The sequence below is a fragment of the Barbatula barbatula genome (assembly GCF_947034865.1).
Source record: "Barbatula barbatula genome assembly, chromosome: 16".
Lineage (NCBI taxonomy): Eukaryota > Metazoa > Chordata > Actinopteri > Cypriniformes > Nemacheilidae > Barbatula > Barbatula barbatula.
Window position 1 is genome coordinate 5,763,468 of NC_136779.1, and position 21,021 is coordinate 5,784,488.

The 21,021-nt window shown below is 40.8% G+C and overlaps 1 protein-coding gene across 3 annotated transcripts in view; it reads right to left on the reverse strand.

Annotated features, from left to right (window-relative positions):
* Positions 1 to 21,021, reverse strand: part of rbfox3a (RNA binding fox-1 homolog 3a) — a 369,568-nt gene that overhangs the window by 75,102 nt on the left and 273,445 nt on the right. For 2 of the 3 annotated variants that reach the window (XM_079476663.1, XM_079476661.1), the window contains exon 1: positions 17,394 to 17,729. The exons of the other annotated variant lie outside the window; for it this stretch is intronic. In XM_079476663.1, the coding sequence (XP_079332789.1) occupies positions 17,394 to 17,519 (126 nt within the window). In that variant the 5' untranslated portion in view covers positions 17,520 to 17,729. Of the gene's footprint in view, positions 1 to 17,393; positions 17,730 to 21,021 lie in introns of those variants that run through there. 3 annotated transcript variants of the gene reach the window in all.

Sequence of the window (21,021 nt, forward strand, 5' to 3'; positions counted from 1 at the left end):
CTTTTCTGCCTGATAAACACCCATTTTCTACCGAGCGGATGTAATTCTTGAATCCCCTTTTGCTTAGCTAATTTACAGCCCTGCGCAGGCAATTTTCCTCCGCGCCATATGAGGCGAGCTTTGCCTTCTCTCAATTACCGTAAATTGTCGGCGAGTGCGAGAGGCTGGGAGACATGAACCGAGAGGGGGCTGGGAGATGTGTGTGTGTGGTGGGGGTGATTGGTTGGAGGGAGGGAACTGGCACGCAAAGTCATTTTCCCAGGGCAGGGCGGGGTGGCCAGTCTAGTCCGGCCAAGCATGGCCACTTTGTTGTGGACTGTCACGCGCACTGATGGCTAATTTACAGGTGGGCCGCCCGACACCTCCACGGTCCGTGCCCCATAGCCAGAGCCCGTGAATAGCTGACCTCTTTATAGTGTGTATGATATACGTTGCAGGTGCAGGCGGGGTGATCTATTATGAATGAGACATGTATTGTTCGCGGCATTAGTAATGTATGAGCTGGGCTTTGGTGTAGCGCAGCTATGGGTCCTAGCAGCAGTCTCGTCCCTGCCTTAGCTATCTTTCTCTCATACACACACACAGTGCTTCTGATAGCAGCACTAACTCATGTTACAAGCCATAGCACCTGACAGCTCTTGCACATTCAGCACCGCCTGTCCGATTTGGATGCTGGGAGTTCTGCCTCAGGGGCCACACTCGACTCTCAAAGCTCTTCGGTGGAGAAAAGAAAAGAGAGGAGAAGAACCGTCTTGACCGGCCCCTCCCTATTTAACTCGGCTTGTCTATATTTAATCTGTCAGAGCGTGACCACATCTGGACTCCGCCTCCGCCCGCTGCCGAAAGCGCTTGGTCCTTTCGGTGGCATTTATATCCCGTTCTGTTCACCTGGGCGACGCTCGGGAGAAGTACATTATATTCCACACCAGTATGCCACAAAAAACACCTCAAAAATGTCGCCCTGTTCAATAATTGATGAAGTTAGGCGGACCCTCAAGACCGGCTTACAGCTCGCTCTCCCACCGACCAAACTTTTCAGAGTGGCGGTCTTCAACCAACAGTCTCCCCCTTTTTCTCTCGTGCTCCATTCAGATGAATTAGTAAAACACCCATTAATAATGCAGGCGTGTTTGAAGCCACAAAAACCAGAGATAGCGAGCGACTGAACAAGCTAGCATGGGTAGAAAAAGAGCACGGGGCACCACGAGCAACTCGGTTACTCTCAGATATCATGTTAAAAACGTGAGCGGAAATCTCATCGTGCATAATCTGCGTGTCGCCGACAGTCGAAGAGGAGTGGTTGAAAAATGCAGCAAGGAGCTGAAGGATGGAATGATTATGACAGGGGGAATCACTCAGCAGCTGTTTAGAGGGTGGAAAAGAGGCCATAAATCAATTTCACACCGATTATGACACAATGCAGAGCTGCGTGAGCTCGGCGGAATTAGCTGTGCACACCGAGGATCATGTTGGGCTAAATTGATCCTTGTAAAGGGAGAAAAGAAGAAGACCTGGCACCACGGAGGGACAGAGACCCTACGAGGCTTCAGAAGAATAGAGATTATGAGGAACAGGGTGGAAGCACAAAAGTGAAAACAGATTAGTGGGGAGACAGGGAGGGAGATGGAGATAAAGAGGTGTGTGGAGCGAATGCGGCGGTGGGTTGGTTCTGGTCAGTGTTGCTGACTATCGAACTGATGGGTGGAGAAGCTCATGCACGCACCGCTGGGACGTAGCGAATAACATGAATCAGTGTGACGGAACCCGCCGACACAAACAGTTTTAATAAATCAACAACATTAACTCTTAAGCATATTCAAAGTACACAAACATTTCAGAATTAATCTCAATAAAAAGAAAAAAAGTAGTGGTCTAGCTTTTGTTGAAAGTAGTGACTTGGTATTAGCACCTATTGCTCCTGTATGACATATTGCTTATTGCTCACTGAACTCTGTAAATCGCTTTGGATAAACTTTTCAGAATTTCTACATTTTTAAATAAGCATAATTTTATATGGTTTTTAATAAATGGTTTAATTTGCACATTGGGAACTGCTGGCTAGTCACCACAATGGAGGTGGTTAAGACTTTTACCATCTTTGTAGGGACCATTGGTCACCACAGTGTTTAGAAACATGTATAAACGCTCACACATGCACGCAAATACACAAACACATGCACGCAAGCACATACACACACACACCCCCGTTTACGTTTCTATCTAAATAAAAACATTGTTTTAGCTATAAGAAACTATAACCGAACACTATGGTGTTAATAAGTAAGTAAAAAAATATAATCGAACCTCACAAACCCACACTCTAACCCTAACCTAAAAAGAAAAACATTTTGTATCTTTCCACATTTGGCTCAAAAATATATGTGTGGGTAATCACACAAACTCACAGGTTTGCTTCACTACATTACAGAACTTCACTATTAAGCAAAATATGATCTTGAAAATATATAATGTGCAATACAATATTGCTCCAAATGTCCACTATATGCATTATGAAGCAGTATACCCTGTGCAGATACTAAAAATTAAACATTGCCCTTGCAAATATGGTGACCTGAACACACACATAAATTAGCATGCATAGCACACCTAGACATCAAATGCCAATTTGACTCATTTTATTCATTTTACTCAGACACTTGACATGGTGGGCCAACATTGCAAATTCTCCAGCATGCCCTCAGTGCCTATAACCTTCTCCATCTTAATGAACAGAAACAGAGACAGGGCACTTCTTAGCAAAAGAGATTTTGTGCAGACAATATCACTGGTAGGTGAGAGCTCTTTTGCACACATCTAGAAAGATGCATACTATAAATGCAATTGAATGCATCTTGTTCCTTATTGTTGCAACACAACTCATACACGCGCATCTTGTGAATTCTGAAGTTTAGCAAATAGAGTTTATCCTCCAGTTAGGCTACAAGTATATTTTTGGCACCTACATTAGTAAGCACCACCGATAACACAAATGTTTGCAAGGCTGGAAATTGTGGCGAAATTTTAATCATTTTGCACATTAAAATTTCAGAATCCATCAGGATGAGAGATGAATTCGAATTTGTAGCAGGATTATAGTCAAATCCGCATGAAGCCCAGGCAAATGCATTTGATCAGACAGAACTTAAAAGGCAGCAGGAAAATGGACATGTTCTGTAAACAGGGGTCCAGTTGGGTGGGGAACATTTCAAACTGCTGCTAACTCCGTGGATGCACTTAAAAGAGAATATCTCACAGTTGTATACATGATTCATAAATCTACAGGAAAAACGGTCAGTCCAGTTTAGAGGCCCGTTTTCCTGGCGTTTCAAAGTCCCGTTGAAGCCCACAGACTGTGATGATCACAAGCGTGTGATCGAAGTCCAATCGGTCCTAAAATGATGCTGATCCATCATGCCAGTAGGTACAGGGAAACAAGCAGCCCTTGAGAAATTATGCTAGCATTAAATAATAATTACACAACCTCATCAGGAATAATGCATATTCAATGCTACAGTAGGGGAGAGAGAGGGATTGAAGTATGTGATTTTTAAAGGTAAATTAAGTTTTGGACTGATGAATATTGAGCAGTATCTGGCCAGGCAGGTGTTTCGATAAGGCCGGCCTTAATGAGGTATGGCCGGTTTTATACACTTTTAAGGATGCAACACATGCCGCAGCACATTGCATCAATGTCAGTACCATTGTGCCGGGTCATGGCCAGGTGAAAAGGAGGGGCCCGCTAAGGTCATCTATACACTAATGACCCAGGGAAAGAGAACCCCCACCCATGGAGATTTTTCTTTACGTGACCACCCACTGCGAGTGCCAACGGCGGCCGTTCACACAAGGAACGCAACCTGCAAGGGTGCATCAAAAACTTCAGTGCGAAAGAACACTTGCGCAGTACAAAAGCATCAAGTATCAATCCCAGCAAAGGCAGATTGGAAAAAAGTCTTAACCAAGCCTTGAGGTCATAAAATTTAAATGTAGCCATTTGGAGCGAGCAGTTGTTTGTACTTGGGAAGACAGAATCGGGATGCGAAGAACTGTACTTGCTAATGCACTACAAAGCATGCAAAGTGTCGGGGGATGAGAATGACCTAATATTTTCAATGAGAGTGAATTAATGGATTTTCATTTTCTTCAAAGTAGCGAATGTGTAATTAAAGCAAAGATCCGCCAGCCGTGGGCTTCTGCGTGCTCTGCAAACCATGACCATCTTGCGCGAGATTACACCACGCTGACTTACCATAAGCATGAGTACGTACACGTTTTTTAGCGTAGAAATATGCTTATCTCGGGGTGTGTAGTGTGTGATGGAGTGTGACGTTGAGGTGAGTCGGGGTGAGAGAGGAACACCTACCACATGCAGAGTAACATGAAGTAATATCTGGAGGGTGGTGTAATTAGTTGGAATTCAATTGGAGTGAAATACTTCATTATATACCTGCCAACAACAGCAGGGATTGATAGCCATAGTTTATTTTTCAATATCCTTTTTTCTTCATTAATGGCGTGGAATTAATGGAATGACATGGTTGAGTCAGGCAACGCTAGCAGAGAGCCCCAGATGTGTCTCTTAGGGTTATCAGAGGCTTGACAAACGTAATAACAATTAGTTTCTTGGTTTCATATCTTAGATGTGACCAATGAGATACAGACATATTGGATGTGCGCAGAATTATTTCACAAAAACTCTTCTCATTTTTAATTCCCTTTAATACAAATTCCCTGTGGCCGATAATGCTCATACAATCTCCTACAATCCCCATAACCCCCTTGTAACATTCCACTTTTTGTACCAGCATATGCATTTATTTCTGAATATTAGAAATAATTATAAAAAAATTATAGAATTTCTAAAAACAAAATATCGCAATAGTGCAAATCATTTCAAAGTATAATGTTTTGCCGATCTGCTGGGACAATACAGTTTTTAACACACTCGCTTTCCAAACTGTGAACGCAATGGCACACACGCACCACATACCACATTCCTATCAACTAAGGCCCAAACCTTAACTCTGTTGTCTTATTGAAATATTTGTTCGCACGGCTCAGTGGCCTTTAATCTTCCAGGGATCCGGTTTTATATTTGTCTTCGGTGGATTTACTCGCTAACTCTACCTCTGTTTACCCTGTGTAATTGACAAGCCACTTAGAGAAATAGGAAAAGCAAAGTGGGCCAGCATGCCCTGTGCATCAGAACGCCTCCCCCAGTCTGTCAATGTGTGACTGTATGTTTGTTTAGCATCTGGTATACTTGTCTGAAAATACTTGCCTCATACACAGGAGACGTTCGGCTGTCCCTGCAGTCCGGATCAAATTATCTGAATGTCCTGCTTTTAAAACTACTTTTGGTATGAGTGGGGCACTGAAACAAATTTTGACGGATTATTTGACAATCAAATAAGGAACTAAATTCCTAAAATAAAATAACTGCTAGTCATAAATAAAAGAGAACATTTACAATTCTCCTTGTATCTCCCTGTATTTACATATGCATGATTTATAGTTGCCTACACATTAAGTGTAAAAGGAGAAAAAGTTAATATAAAAAATGTAAACAAAATTTGTATGAAAATATTTTATTGATAAAATCAAAAATCACCTCGTAAACTGAAATATATAAATGTCTAAGTAAATAACTAGTTCTTCTTTATTTCTGTCTGCGAAATGTACCGGTTATTTGTTGCCATCTGCCCCGCAGATGAAAGGTTAAAGTTACAAAGAGGGTCTGATGTTGCATGCAGGTTTTTGTGCCAACCTTGGAATGAGCTTTTGACATCTTGCAACAACAGTTCAATACTCATCCAGGGAAGCCTGCATCTCCCGTGTTTGACGGGAGCGGGCGAAAAACAGCGCTTGGCACCTGGTCTGTGAATCCCTGTGACTGCTCTCAGCTGGAGGGAGGAGTTCTGGCTGATGTAAAAGCTATCTTTGATCTGAATAAAAAGCTGAAGGCTCTGGAAGGGTGCACTTTGCCATTATTCATGGGAACTTCAAAGCCTTCGTAATTAAATTGGAGGAATACCTAACAAAGAAACAGCCACAACGGAGAGAGAGAGAGAGAGAACGAGCAGAAAAAAGAAGAACAAATACTGGCGCCAACGTGAAGCGATGTCAAGCGATGTCTAGAGAGATCCTAAGAAACGGTGCTACCCCGGAGCACAGATGCATCAGGAGGGGCATCTGAGAGGAGAATCGCATCGTCTCTCCGTTTCCGCTTCTCCAAACCTCACCAGGAAGGCCACAGGGTACGGGGCTGACCGGCATCTAACTCTGTTTGTTAAACCGGATGGCCTGTGGGGGCCGTACCCTGCTAGAAACCCCTTCTATGCCCCTAGAATTACATCCAATCCATCATCTATCCCAGATATGACCTAATCGATAGGTGGGCTCCCGCAGTTGCCAATGTCAGGGATTTTTTCCCCTCCGTCAGAAGTTCTGTGAAGGTAGAAGTGAGGTCGGAAAAGTGCGGGGGGAAAGTGCTGAGTCGCCTGCAGCCCACAGACTTTATTCATCTTATCAAATTACAGCCACCTCAATAACCATCTCATGGGACTTCGGAGTGAGGAACGAGATTTCTCAATATTTCCAGGCCTGGTTGATTTCATTGTTTTTCTGATGAATGGTGAACAAAGAGTGTACGACTGTCGAAGGGTGCCAAAAGAGGATGCTGATTCACTGAAACATTCATCCACAACCTGCCTGGCTAGCAATTCACAAGCATCGGTCATTTTATTTACGAATACTTTCAGTGTAGTTTGTATCAACTAAGCGTTTACATTTATTGTTTCGTTGACTTTACGATCTAACTAATTACCATGATATAATAAAGAAGCTTCATTCTGAAAAACTATAATTCACAAACTTACGACACAAATATGATATACACATTATAATAATAATAGCTGATTTTTAAGTTGAGGACCGTAAATAATAAATGTAACGGTTCCATGAGCAAGTGTACCCTTCAAATGCGATGCATAGCAATAAGCGGTGCATTTCGCTAACAGAAATATAAAAAAAGGAATAAATCATGTTCAAAGTTAAAATTTGAAATAAAAATTATTCCTCAGTATAAAACACACGCTCGTTCTGTCCCCCATAGATGAATGCACTGCATTACTCAGAATAGCAATATGTGCATCAGTCAAGACATATTGGAGTCTTCTATGTGGTTTTAGAAGTCTCTCTGAACTCGAGCCGGGTCTCTCAAGTTCATCGTGGAGTGCCGGTGTTATTAGAGTAATTACTTCTGACAGATATTACACAGCAGCTCCCATCCAAAGTGTCCCACTGCCTAACCTGTTTCCATTAAGCCGCATCTCACTCACACACACAATACCAGTGCTCAAACTCAACAGCGATCATCTTAATTTCTAATTATCCCAAATAATGTATGCAAATGGGGTTAATTCGAACGTATTGAAACCATTCTGAAAGCCGTGTTATCAGTGAGCAGCTCCATCAATTAACATCAATATTTGTCTTGCTTTTATTATTTAATTTTCCCATGGTAATAGCCACAATTAGCAGTAATTAAGAGCTTCCGTATGCGAGCGAATGCATGCTGTCGATTAGAGGCGTATTGAAAGGTGCCAAAGCCGCATCCCTCCGATCCAACTCCGCTCCCCTCAGGGAAAAACGGATGAACGGAGAAAGAGGAAAATTTAATCAAGATTTTCTAAAATGGAGAAACATGAAACTGATCTACAGCGTTGTAAGGGAAAAAATAAACACACGCGGACAGGAACGATATTTAGAGGTCTGTCTATCGGCTCTGAAATACGAGCGTGATTAATTTGGAGCGTGAAAGCTGTGCGTTGCAATGCATGCTGGGTAAAAATGTTCCTTAACATACTTACAAAATGGAGTTTCAACAATCAATTTGCAATAGTCACAAAGGAGGCAATATGTCAGCCTGCATTTCATTACATTTTCCGCTTTCTTTCTTTCTCTATGGTACGCAATGAAAGGCTTCGTTAATCATAGGCATATGTTGGATTATTTATTGCAAGCATGATAATGTCATTATTGTGCATGCCGGGCCACTGGGACCTGTGCACTTTGCTGTGCGTGTCTGCTACGGGACTCAGATCATGCATTCAGCAGAATTCCAGTCAAACCAGCACATTCAAATCCGTCGAACAAAAAAATGTAATCGTTTAAGCTTGCCGTGCTTAACTTAAAAAATGAAATTAAAATATATTGCAATTAAAGTCATTGAGTTGAGATTGATTAATGGACAGGTCTAGATGAAACCATGCTTGACTGAGTCATACATAATTCACAAGGAGTTACTGAGCATTGCTTTAGTACTGGACGAAACATTGCTGCAGGGTTTATGTAGTTATGTAGTTTATGTAATTGTTCAGCAGGTGAATGTTTGTGCTAACAACCCTTCAAAGAGCCTAAAATAACTCACTCATTTACAGGCCAAAAGAGAAAAGGCGAGCTAACTAATACTGTATTCTAAATAGGGCAAAATTGTGTCATTATTTAATTACCCTCTTGTTCACCTTTTGCAGAACACAAAAAAGTAATTTTGAAGAATGTTGTTGGACCCTTTGACTTGCATTGGTTTTATGTGAACGGGTGCCGCCGCTGTGTGTTCTGCAGAATTTCTTACGGGTTTTTAATGAAAAGACACAATTTCCATTCCCACACAGGGAGACTGAAATATTAATTTATATGCACTTAAAAACCATACTTAATATTAATAAAAAATATATATTCAAAGAATTTGTTAAATCAAACTTCTAATTTCAGGAAATGCCGCAAACTGACCGACACTAACGGTGCGTTTGCTATTTAAGTCAGACACCATTACAAATCGTATCTAATTTAATCGCTGAATGTCTAAATAAGATGGCTTTTAAAGTCATTGTGACATCACAATGTTCCAAATTGTGAATGTATTACGTATTTTCAACATATTGCACAGCGTTAATTCTAAACAGGACTAAACATACGGTTTCCGCGCTAGAAGTATGTACGAACGAGTCGAGACACAATATGTACATTTTGCCGTCCTCCAGAATCCACACCACAGATGTGAAAGGCCACTGAGCTTTAAATGTCAACAATGTCCATCGCTAAGGTACAATTTCAGTGTCAAATGTAGACATTCATTTTCTATGCTATCCGTGTCAGAACGTTGCCGTGTTCGACAGCTGACTGATGCACATGGAGAATGCTACGGTAATTACTGAGGGGAACTACATCGCTAGTACCATCTAACTACAGTAACCTTCTGAATGTCAGGAAGAAGACCCCGGCCCGACGTCTACGAACCCGCCGTCACAGACACTACACGTAAGAAGTGAGCGCCGCTAATTAAAAACACGTTTTCACGCTAACCTTTCAAACGCTAACCTCTGCTTTAATGGCCTTTCAATAACGTGGTACCTGTGCTATCAGAACGGTGCTCCCGTGTCGATTCTCACCTCACCTTTACATAGCTTTCTTTCAATTAGAGAGATAGAGAGAAGGAGAGAGATAGAGGGAGAGAGATGACTAGCGTCTCATTTTTATGTGAGTCGAGACTTGAGGGGAACTGTCTATAGCCCCTTAATTTACGGCGGTGCAAAAGTGGCTAAGCAGATGGAGATAGATACAGTGGGACACAAACTGTCTCCTTACACGCACACACTCACGTACACAGACACGCACACGCTGCTTCTGTTGTAAATTATGCTGAGCGCTAGACAATTTATAGGGCACAAATATCTCAGAACTAGCCTATCATTTCCTAAGCACTGTCAGTGTAATTCTTTCCTTGCCTGTCTAAACATACAGATAAAGCCGGTCTTGACTACACCAGAGGCCGAGACCGATAGACACAGATCGGGTTGGGGTGGGAGATAAAATAGTCATACGGAGAGCTTGAGGGAGCGTCATATGTTCGCAAGTATGTTAAAGAGGGTGTTTAAATTCAAACATCACATCGACTGTGGGAATGCAGCTACGACGGGTTCGACGTATGTGCTCGAGTCACCCGCTAGCTGCACCTGCATATCGTCTTTGTTTGACAAAAGGCGGAGGTTCTTTCAGCCGCGTGCTTTAAATTAAAAAACAAATACATCGCAGGAGCAGGAGGAAAAAACAAGCGCGCAAACAAATAAACTATAACCTGAAAGAAAGTCTTAGGTATTCTTCTCATATGTATAGTAACAAAGAATGTATTGATGTCGTGGGCTGTACACCCAATAAAAAGAGCCTAACTCAACAAACCAGGCAAGAAAATGTTTTGAACCGGTACAGCAAAGAAATAGAGAAGGAGATGAAGGGCGAGCATTTTAAATTCAGCTCCAACTTTACAATTTGAGAGATATACTCTGAGTGAACCAGCACAGAGATTCTAAGGCATATAGACTTTATAGGAAAGGTGGTCGGGGCCTATGGCGTACGTGCTCTCGCTACCCCCAAATTCCCGGTCACGAGCGGCATGCAGTACAAACTATTCTAGCAATGGTGTCCAATTTACACAGCAATTCTGTACTCGCACACAGAGCAGCTGAAGTGCTTTTCTTCTCCGGTAAGGAAATGAAGCTACCCGCACGCAGTTAATTAGCTTGTCTTGGCTGCGTAACAGAGAGGAGCCTGTGGTAGGATCACCTCGAGAAGACGTTCAGTCGAGTTGATCTGGAGGAAGATGATTAAAACATGCTGTCTCGGTGTTGATAGTGATCGCTGTGCTTTGTTGGTGATTAAACGGCACGGCTGAATCAAGGCCTGCCAGGCGGCGTGGCTTTTTCTTAATGGAGTTGAATGCGTGTGTGAATAGTCTGAAAAAATACTAGTTTGAGTGTTAACGCTCGTACAACACGAATCATGCATAATTTAACAATGCAAAGTCGTTAAATAGTTAAACATTTCAAACCTTTCTGGTAATTTATTTTGTATTTATTTAATTATTCCTTTATATACGCATTAGCATCTCTCTATTAAATATGTGATTACGACGGCTGCATTAAATGTTAAAATTATCAATATCTTGCAAATGTGTATTTCTTAATAAAGACATAACAAGGGAGAGGTTTCAAACTTTTTCGTTGTGAGGCCCCTTTTGTGTATAGTGCAATGCTTTGCGGACCCCCAAATAAAAATGTATGATCTTAAATTTTGAATTTTCATTTAACCAAAAACATATTATGTAATATAATGCTGGAACATCAATACTTTTGGTGAGCGGTCTTATTTTTCTCATGTTTGATTGCATAAAATGCATAATAAAAATATGTATTTTATATAATGCCACAAAATCTGTGCCCCTCCTGGATCTATCTTGGGGGCCCCTAGTCTCAGCCTCAGACGTCAAGCCCACGGACCGTTGACCAAACATCTGATGCATAAGGCACACTTTTTCAGCACGTTCGAAGTCATCATCTGATTGGTTGAATTTCACAGGATTTACAGGAGATCTGTTGCGTTCTTTAACGGTTGCAATAAGAATGCATCACGATCGAGGTTCGCGGCATAAACGGCATATCAAATAATTTTGTTGCTTTTATCTTTTGACAAGTTTGTGATTCGTACACCGGTGTGTTAATGCCAGGACATGTCCACAACTCTAAACATGATGCGACACAAAGCGAAACGTGATTGGTTGCTTTACCTGTCTCCATATGGCCTCTTGGGCGTTCCTTGGCTAAAGAAAGCGGCGAAAGCTACCAGACTGTCAGTATGAACTGATCCCTTGTCTGAATTCAAGAGGCCCAGTACAACATTTAAGGTGACTGTAATGAAATAGTCACTTTTTTGCCCCCCACCATGTCAGAAGTAAATGTCCTGAATTCTTCCTCCCTGATGTCTTTTGGTCTGCACGAATAAAACAAGAGCACGCAAAATATCCCTTTAAAAATGCAGTTGTACCTTTTACATGACACGCACATGTGTAACAAAAGCACTTTGTAAGTCACTCTGGATAAAGCGTCTCCTTAAATATAAATTATTTGTGAAACACGCGTTGGTCAGGAACATTCTCCGCCAGACCGCCCTACAATGCCTGGATTAAGGCTTCTACACATTGACACGTATTATAAATAACACATGCTGTTTGTGAGAACAAATTGATCTGTGCAGCATACTGTAATGACAGACAGATAACTACACTTCAGCCTGCCCTCCGCCAGGTATCCCAGGGACCTTAGGGATTTATTTAGACCCACCCAAAATATTCAGATGCGCCTTGAGGACCCAACCTTCCCATAATTCTCACCTCTGGAGAATAAGAGTGGTGCAGAGCCAGTGGCGTCCCAGCATGCATTGCAGCAAAGCACAGAAACATCAATACCGATGCATACTCAACAGCGGGGCTTGTGGGGAACATCCCTCTGGCATCACACCATCTACAGAGTTAAAGAGATCTAATACAGACAGACAGACACACACACACACACACACACTACAGTTGTTATGTTTCTTTTAATTCCACTCAAACCAGAGACGACTGCATGATGTTTTTCCTCATTAGCTTTAAAACCACATGAAGGTTAGAAAAATCTTTGAAAGATTCGCAAATCATATTGGTTTAACATGGATCTACCGGAGTCACTGCTCAAATAAAGCAGATTTTTTTACGTGCGAGTACAATCTACAAATACTTTTTGTATAACAATACAAATGTAGTTTTTAGATTTGTACTTCCAGAGAAAACATATTTTAATGAGAGCCTAAGAGCTAAAGCTATAATTGGCCGTATAAAGGCTAAATATAAAAAAGTACAACATAATTAAAATAATAAATTGAGATATCTAAAGCATTAAGTCAAATGGTTAATCATCAGTTTTAAAAAAACAAGAAGCTTAGAACAAAATGACTAATTTCTCTTGTGCTCCCAATTATCCGGGAAGATAAATATGTGGATGGGTAAATAGATGCCGACGCGGTGGCCTAATAAATAACAATACAATGCATCATTAACACAGGGGACAGTGAAGGAGAAAAGACTTTGGAGAATTAGCTGCATGAACTACTGAAATACAGTGGGAAACATCTAAACAATGACTCTTGTTTTTGATCGAGCCAATAGAAACAAATAACCATCTTTCATTGCGTAATGAGAATAAAGAGCTTTACATCATAACTATAAGTTTGAACTTTATCTTTCTCTTTCCTTACTTCTTTCGTTGATTCCTCTTTTTCTTTTCTTGATTCCCTCATCTATTTGTCTTTATTTCACTCATTTTTCTCTCATTTTCTTTATTGCTTCCTCTCTCTATACCTCTCTATCAATGGTATTTCACGGTCTTTCACTTTATTATTCATCTTTTTTCCCTCTCTCCTTTCTTTTCTTGAATGTATCTATCTATCGATATAGCCCTAATTGCACCAGGTTTATAACTAACGCACACGCAAAACACAATTTAGTGCTGAGCGCACTTCACAATGAAGGCAATTTCATGCATACGAAATATATTAATTCAATTTACGACATTCAAGTGTGCTTCTGCGAGATTGAAGAGATGACAAGACGGAGACAAATGTTGGCACATCACTGCTATTGTAATCAATAATTTAGCGGAGCTGATAGAAACGATATTCTAATATGATCCGGTGCACTTCACATAACAGACAAATCTATGGAGAGCGTTCCCGTTTAGTATTAATATGAAAATGCTCTCTTCACTTTGCATCAATGCAGAGCACCGCATGTCTGGGGATGATGCTATCTATGTTGTGTGTGTACTGTATATAAAGATGATAGAGTGTGTGTGCTACCAATGTGCTGCAGTGCTGTCAGTGCAGGCATCTATAGTCTCTAATAACTTGCTGTTTATCTCGGCAGTGTTTGATCTTGGGTTTTATTAGCACAGTAATGAGATGTTCATATGAAATGCTCCTTTTACATTGATGCATTTGGCAGACACTTCATTCCAAAGCAACTTGCACTGCATTTAAGTTTTTTTTCCAAATCAGCTTGTGTGCTCTTTGAGAATCGAATCCACAACATTTGCACAAAACCATTCTTCTACTCAAATGTTGCCGTTCCATATCTAGCTTAATTCCACCTGAATGAGTAACTTATTTTCCTTTATCAGATGTGTTTAGGAGCAGAAACAGGGTAACTACAATACCTGTAGCGAAACAATTACCTATTGATGGGTGCTATTGATAGAACTGGCTACACAAATTTATTCTCATTGTTGGTTCCCACTAACTGTTCTGGAGAAACCAGAAGGAAAACGAGACATCGGCCGTCTCTGTAAAAAGCTAAGGAACATATGCTTTAAGCCCAATGTACATCAGCTGATCCAAATCCCTGCAGTATCACTTCCATTTCCACCCCATTATATCATTGGTTATTGACAGGCTCGTTTCAGGAGCAAATGCACGGCTGCGCTATAGTATAGAGAGAGATTCAACACACACACACACACACACACACACACACACATATATATATATATATATATACAATATCTAATCATTGTTGGCAGAAGCTTATGCCACTCTACTATAAGTCTGGAACCTCAGACTATTTCTTCTGTATTCCTTTATAGACCAGCACTGAAATAGGAACAGCTTCTACCACTCCCTACATCTCTCTGAGCCTCCTTTCTGCTCACACCAGACTGCCCGTCCAATTATGCCTCATTGTGGCAGAGCACCCATATCTCGCTCATTCACGGTTTACATTTACCCACACACTCCCTTCGCTGCCCTTAATGTTTCAATCCCAGTTATTCCATATTCCTTTTCTCTGGGATCGGTAGCTCCTTGCGGTGGGCAGACATGCGAGAGACCACCTGCAGCCGAGCAGAGGGAGGCTTTTGTGCTGACAATTCAACACGTGAAACAAACACGAGCCTTTCCTCATGCGCGCACGTGTTACTGTATACTTGTAAAATGACTTCGACCACTGCTAAAAATGACTAAAAACTCACTGGAGAATAAGCTTCTAATATTCAGCGCCATGGCTCAGGAGAGAATCATACAATAGCGAGAATTGTTTAACTATCCAGAGCATGAGTAAAGATTTTTGGTCCTCTGGGGAGGGAGAGTTGCTTGCACAAGCAGATTTACAGCTCCGTATTGACTCAAGACTTGAGAACCGGTGGCTGCTGCAATAAAAGGAGGGAGGGAATTTTATCCAGCCAAATTTAAATTAAATGAAGATAGAGGTCACGTTAAAAATTCGTCTTCAAATTGTGAATCTTTTTTTTCCTGTACATTACATAAAACATTTTTTTTCATTCACCCAAAACACACGATTGTGGCAAGTGTCATGGTGTTTCAAAGCAAGGCTGAACTGCAGCCTGGTTTAAACTCGGTTCTGTGATCTCTTTCTTCTTAATAAATAACCCTACGCGTGTGAGAAAGCATTTAGTTTGTCGTAAAACAAACTAAATAAGATAACCCGTGCCGCAACAGGCAACTGTGACCGCTCTGAATGAAGCTACGGTTAAAACTTTTGCTTTTAAATGAAACAAAAGCAAAGTCTGGAACTCCAGTTAATCCCTTATCCAATAAAAACAGGCTGTAATGCAGCAGAAAGTGTAGCATTTAACACTACATCAGTGCCGGCGCATGCAGTCAACATCCACACACACGATAATAAAATAAATAAAACAAGAGATGCTGTATAAAACACCAAAACATCTGGAAAAAATAGAGTAAGTTATATTTAAGAATATTATTTTTATACAATCTTAATTTTATATTTAATAAAAAAGGAAACATACTACATAGAAGTGTTTAAAACACTTTAAAAAGGGTGGGGGGGGCAGCAAATGATAATCGTATGGTTTGACAACAACACACAACAATACATTACACTTCTGTGCAACAGGGTTACAAGCTAAACATGCAAAAGTTTCCTATTTCTAAAAAGCATTTTTTTACTTTACATTGCATGTAAAACATCTTCTTTAGTTTTTATTTTATTTTTTGGACGCACAGACGGCAGTCTGAGACACAGGTGAGGAACAAGATATGAAAGACCATAGAAGAAGCAGCGGCAAACAAATCTTGTTAAAATTCACAATCTACAAGATGTGACGTGCCCTTATGTGGCTTCCAATTCAGCAGGTGAATAAAAAAGAGAAAAGAATAACAAATGGGAACCTGAAGAACCCCTAAGGGTGTGATAGCTCTTTCTGAATCTGTCTGTATTATTTGAGTGCGACTCGTAATACATTTGATAGATAGTCTGTCTTTCATCCAATTGTTTTTTTTTTTTAGTTTCACACCACCGTCTTCTAAAATAAACCTAAAATCTTTCACACTGTAACGCTCTGAAATATCTGTGAAATAAAAAATGTAAAATATCTACCGTGCTAATATTGAAACCAAAACGCTCGTGGCGAAGCCGACGTGACAGATATTTGAGAGACGTTTCTCACAGTTAATCAATTATGGGTGTTTGCGAAAACAAGCGCTGGCACCTTGTCAATGACATCTGTTTAAAATCAGATGAGAGATTATGACGAGCCTTACAGGATTGTCAAACACGCATTTAACTAAAGCATTTGCTAAATGAATTCTCAAATACACCTTATTCGCATGCACTGATACACATGTTCAAACACACACACAATGAACTGTAGTGGGACAGCAGAGGCCTGGACAGCTGGTGTTGTGTGTGTGTGAAAGAGTGTGTGTTTCGGGACAGCGACTGTTAAGGTGATGAGTGTGGAGCGATTTGGTAGCAGCATGAGGCAGGTTCTCCCTCAACAGCATTATCATTCTTTATATCAGCGCAATAACACACACCATCTAGAGGAAAGTCTGTTCACGTCTGTAGTAAAACACACGCACCCGTGTCCAGAAACAATCACGTTATAAGAAAGCACATTCGGAAAAGTCAGCCTAATCACACTGGAATTGTTAAAATAACATCTGTCTCTCTGGTTAGACCAATAGCAAACTACACAAACGGGAAGCAGGCGGAGTGTAAATCACTCACTCAACTTTAGCAAAACTCAATCGCATAAAAGCAATTTACAAGGAGGACATCAATACAGCTAAGGCTGTCCAACTAAATTACAGTCTAGTCTTACGAAAACGTCAAAATGCGGAACAATGAGGTGAGTAAATACTTTTTGGTGCCAAATGTAGCACAGCGTGAATCACTCCAGACTTAAAAAAAATCAATAATCAATATCTCTCATTTCAAGATGCTAATAAAAAGTACAATAAAAAAACGACAATGCACACTTTGTAAAAAAGTACAATACAGATTAAACTAAATGAACGACAAACAAAACACAGCTTTCCGAATGCACACGAATGAAAGTATGAAGCGGAGATGAGATGACCCCTGCCGGGGGCTTCGAGGGGGAGGGATGCGAAAAGGAGGGGTAAACACAATGCTAGCACGTGTCACCCGTAAGTAGCAGAAGAAGAGGGAAAGCGAGAGCGTGCGTGAGAGAGGATCGCCTTACCTCGGGTAGGTAGAGGAATGCTGGGGGACACTGGAGGGAGTGTGTAAGCATCCCTGAACCGGAGAGCAAGAGACAGCCTGTGTTGGCCATTGAGCACAGCATGTGGTATCGGGACGTTTTGCGCATTAAGCTGAGAGATCCTTTCTGTCTCTCTCTCTCTCTCTCAATCTTTCTCTCTACAAAAAGCTTTAACTGGTTCCTACTCCTGCTGTTGTTTTATTCTGTCTAGCTCTGCACTCGTTCACTGTCTTTCTAAAGTGTCTCTGTTTTTCCCAGCTGTTCTGGAGGTGGGCTGAGCGCGAGCGTGCGAGTCGTCTGAATGGTCCCGGGCCCTCTGTCATCGAGGCTCGGCTGCGCACTTTCACTTACACTTACACACACACATACGGAAGCCAATGTGAGCCCTCGAAGAGAAAGGGGGAGTGTCTGCTCGAGCGAGGCAGAGGAGGAGGAGGAAGGGGGAGATGCTGAGAGGGAGGAGGCAGGAGTTCCCGGGGGTATTCAAAGATCAAACAGCCCCACTGTAGAAAATGAAGGGAATGTATAATGACATCACAACAGCTGATACCGGCTATTAATTGCAGGCATCTCCGGCGCGCTAGCCATGTGGCCACATTTTCGCTCACGTAACAGCGGAGAGGATTTAAAGATACGCCGCTGCTTTTCATTATTCGGCGAGATTCTTTTTTCATGCATTATTCACTTTTATCGTTCAGACTTCCTGCCTTAAAATTAAACCTCAATATTCAGCGAGCACAAAGAGACGGCTAAACAATACCCCACACGTGCGGAGAGTTTGTTTCTGGTGCTTCAAAATAAACGATTATTCCAAGGTGATTAAAGGTGATGGCCACCAAAGCCAGAGTCTTGCCCAAGATCCTGGGGTGTGGGACAGTGCCAGCGCTGGGGGAGAAAAAGACAGCCCTGGGCTGGTGTGGGATATCATGAGCTGGCTTCATTTAGGGTCTTTGGGGGGTTGATCTATTTCCCTTTGGAGGCAGACACACCAGATGTGCCCCCATTATGGGGGAGCAGACCCCCACCGATGTTCCGCACTACAGCCGCCAAACACTACCATGCAATTCATCCCAAACCAAACACATCGTCCTTTGGTGGACCTTTGTTGCCTTAATAAAGTATGTAATGTTCAGAACATGATATTTTGTGTGTGATGCACAACACAAACAAAAGGAGGAAAACTAAGTAATGTTACTCACGAAAACATTTTGTTCTCTAAGGGGAGTCAATTGAATTAAACCTAAAACAAAAATCAGACCTCACATTTCATCTTTTTTTCATCGTTTCCTGTGTCCTGTAAGTGTGAAGCTGTGATTTTGTACTCTCTAATGATTTTATTTCGTTTGAGGTTTGTACAGTAAGTCTGTTTTATGGTTTTCTTAGTAATTAAACTGTAAATTATGGTCTAAGTGATCTTAATTTCTGTTGTAAAAGCTTTTCAGACCCCTGGCTGTGATTTACCGCATTGTTGATGAACTGTATATCTATTTAAAAAAGGGTTTGTAAGTCATTCTAGGAAAAAATTACAATAATATACTTAAAATATAAAATGAACATTATTGTTATTTGTAAATGAATGAAGTACTGAATCACTAAGCATGTTGCCTTCTCTAAAAATAACTAGGCAGACCACAGACAGTTACAATCAAACGGCAAATCCAAATTGCATTATGCCCACCACAACATTTACTTTAGTCATCTCGATTTCTTCAATTATTTGATAAATCAAGAACTCTTTATATCCCAGACGAGTACAAATCAGTCTTTACAAATTGTCTAATTTGAATTGTTATCAATAACGCCTTGCTGTAAGCACCTATGCCTTTCCTTGTGTTAGCAAAACTGAATTTCGGACAGACATGCAGAGGTTCAAAGAGCAAACGTATCTTCATTTAACAACGATGAAAAGTTTGAGATTTTAAGCCCTTCATTAATGATTCTTATTACATTGTTTCTACAAGAAGCGCTTGTAATCTCACCAGGCAGTGAATCGTCACAGAAACTGCTAGTGCCCGCATACAGAGCGCGTGTGTGTTAGCGTGTACGCTCTTGTGTGTCCGCGTGCATTTCTGAGCCTTTCAAGTTACGACAATGATGTCATTTTATAGTTTTTCAGATTTTTTCAAAGGTGCACAAACCGATCTTTGGTTATGTAAAATTCACATCCTTTGTCTTTGCACGCTGTCACTGCTCTTTCAACGCTGCTAATAGATTAAGACGAAACAATGGCTTTAATGAGCTGAGAGCGCTAAAGAAATAAGCGGAAGGTCAGTCGACTTTTCGTTTTCACTCAAACGAATCCTGATCGCAATACCAGTGTTCAGCTTCAAACAGCTAAACCAGAAATTTGAAGTTGATTTGGAATACGACTTTTTACAATAAAAAGTGCTTGTACCTTTGAAGGAACGTTGTAGATAAAAACATGTCTAAAACAAATTTGGTCAGTCCAACTGCATTAGGATTCATGCAGATCATTTAATTAAAACTGAACATTTATAGCTGTTCTTTAAAGGAACAGTTCACCCCAAAAATAACAATCTTTCATCATTTACAAACCCTTGTGTCATTCCAAAGCTGTTTTCCTCTGCAGAACACAAAAGAAAATATTTTAAAGAATGTTGGTAACAAAACAACATTGGCCCCTTCCATTGACTTCCATTGTATATACAGAAAACCACAGAGACATTTCTCAAAATATAGAATCTTGAATTGCATTATTTTTCCGTGTTAATTTACAGTTCAACTCACTCTATAAATATTTCAGGCAGTAGTGCAATATGAGAAACGTTCACCTATGCAAACTCCAAATCCGCATAATAAATAAAAAAACTTAATCTGAAGCTAAACTGTTGCTCACCTTGTTGCGAAATGATCACAGTTTACAGAGTTATCCTTTACAATGCTCAACTTATTAAAATAATAGGCTGTAGTAGTGCTTAAAGAAGGTACGGTGTTGAATTGATCTCAGCATATGATGGATAATCATACTCGGCAAAGCTGAATCAAACCGCAGAATATGTTATAGCTTGGATTTTTTTCCACATTGCCATTTCTACAAGCTCCATTTGCGGCCGTGTAGACACTCAATCAGCAGGGACAACTGTAAGATTGCACCATCCCTGTTGGCACTGAAACATCAGTGCAGATGAGCATAATGACATAAGATTTCGGACTGTATCAATCAAACTACGCCAGCACATCAAAGCCATTCAGGTGCTGTGGCTTGCCCAAAACACAACCCTCCATCATTTCCAACAAATCACTTTCAATCACACCAAAGGATCGTGAGTGTGGTCCAGGGAGGCGGCATTCACCTTCATTCATTTTCATTATTTGAAAGAAAATAGATGGAATCACAATCAAAGTGAAATCTCTTTTATTTCTCAGTTGTTTATTCTAGGCAGCAATGACTTTTAAAAGAGAGCAAATTAGGCTTCCTGCTTTTCAAGAAAGTCCCCAAAATCTCATGCATCTCATTTAAAGTCTTAAATATCTCAACAATCAACCAAAACGTGTTCAGATCAGACAATTCTGCAAAAGAATTCAAAGATTTTAAGAGAAACTCAACTCATCTAACTATTAAAGTCAACAATGCTGAAAATAGATTTTT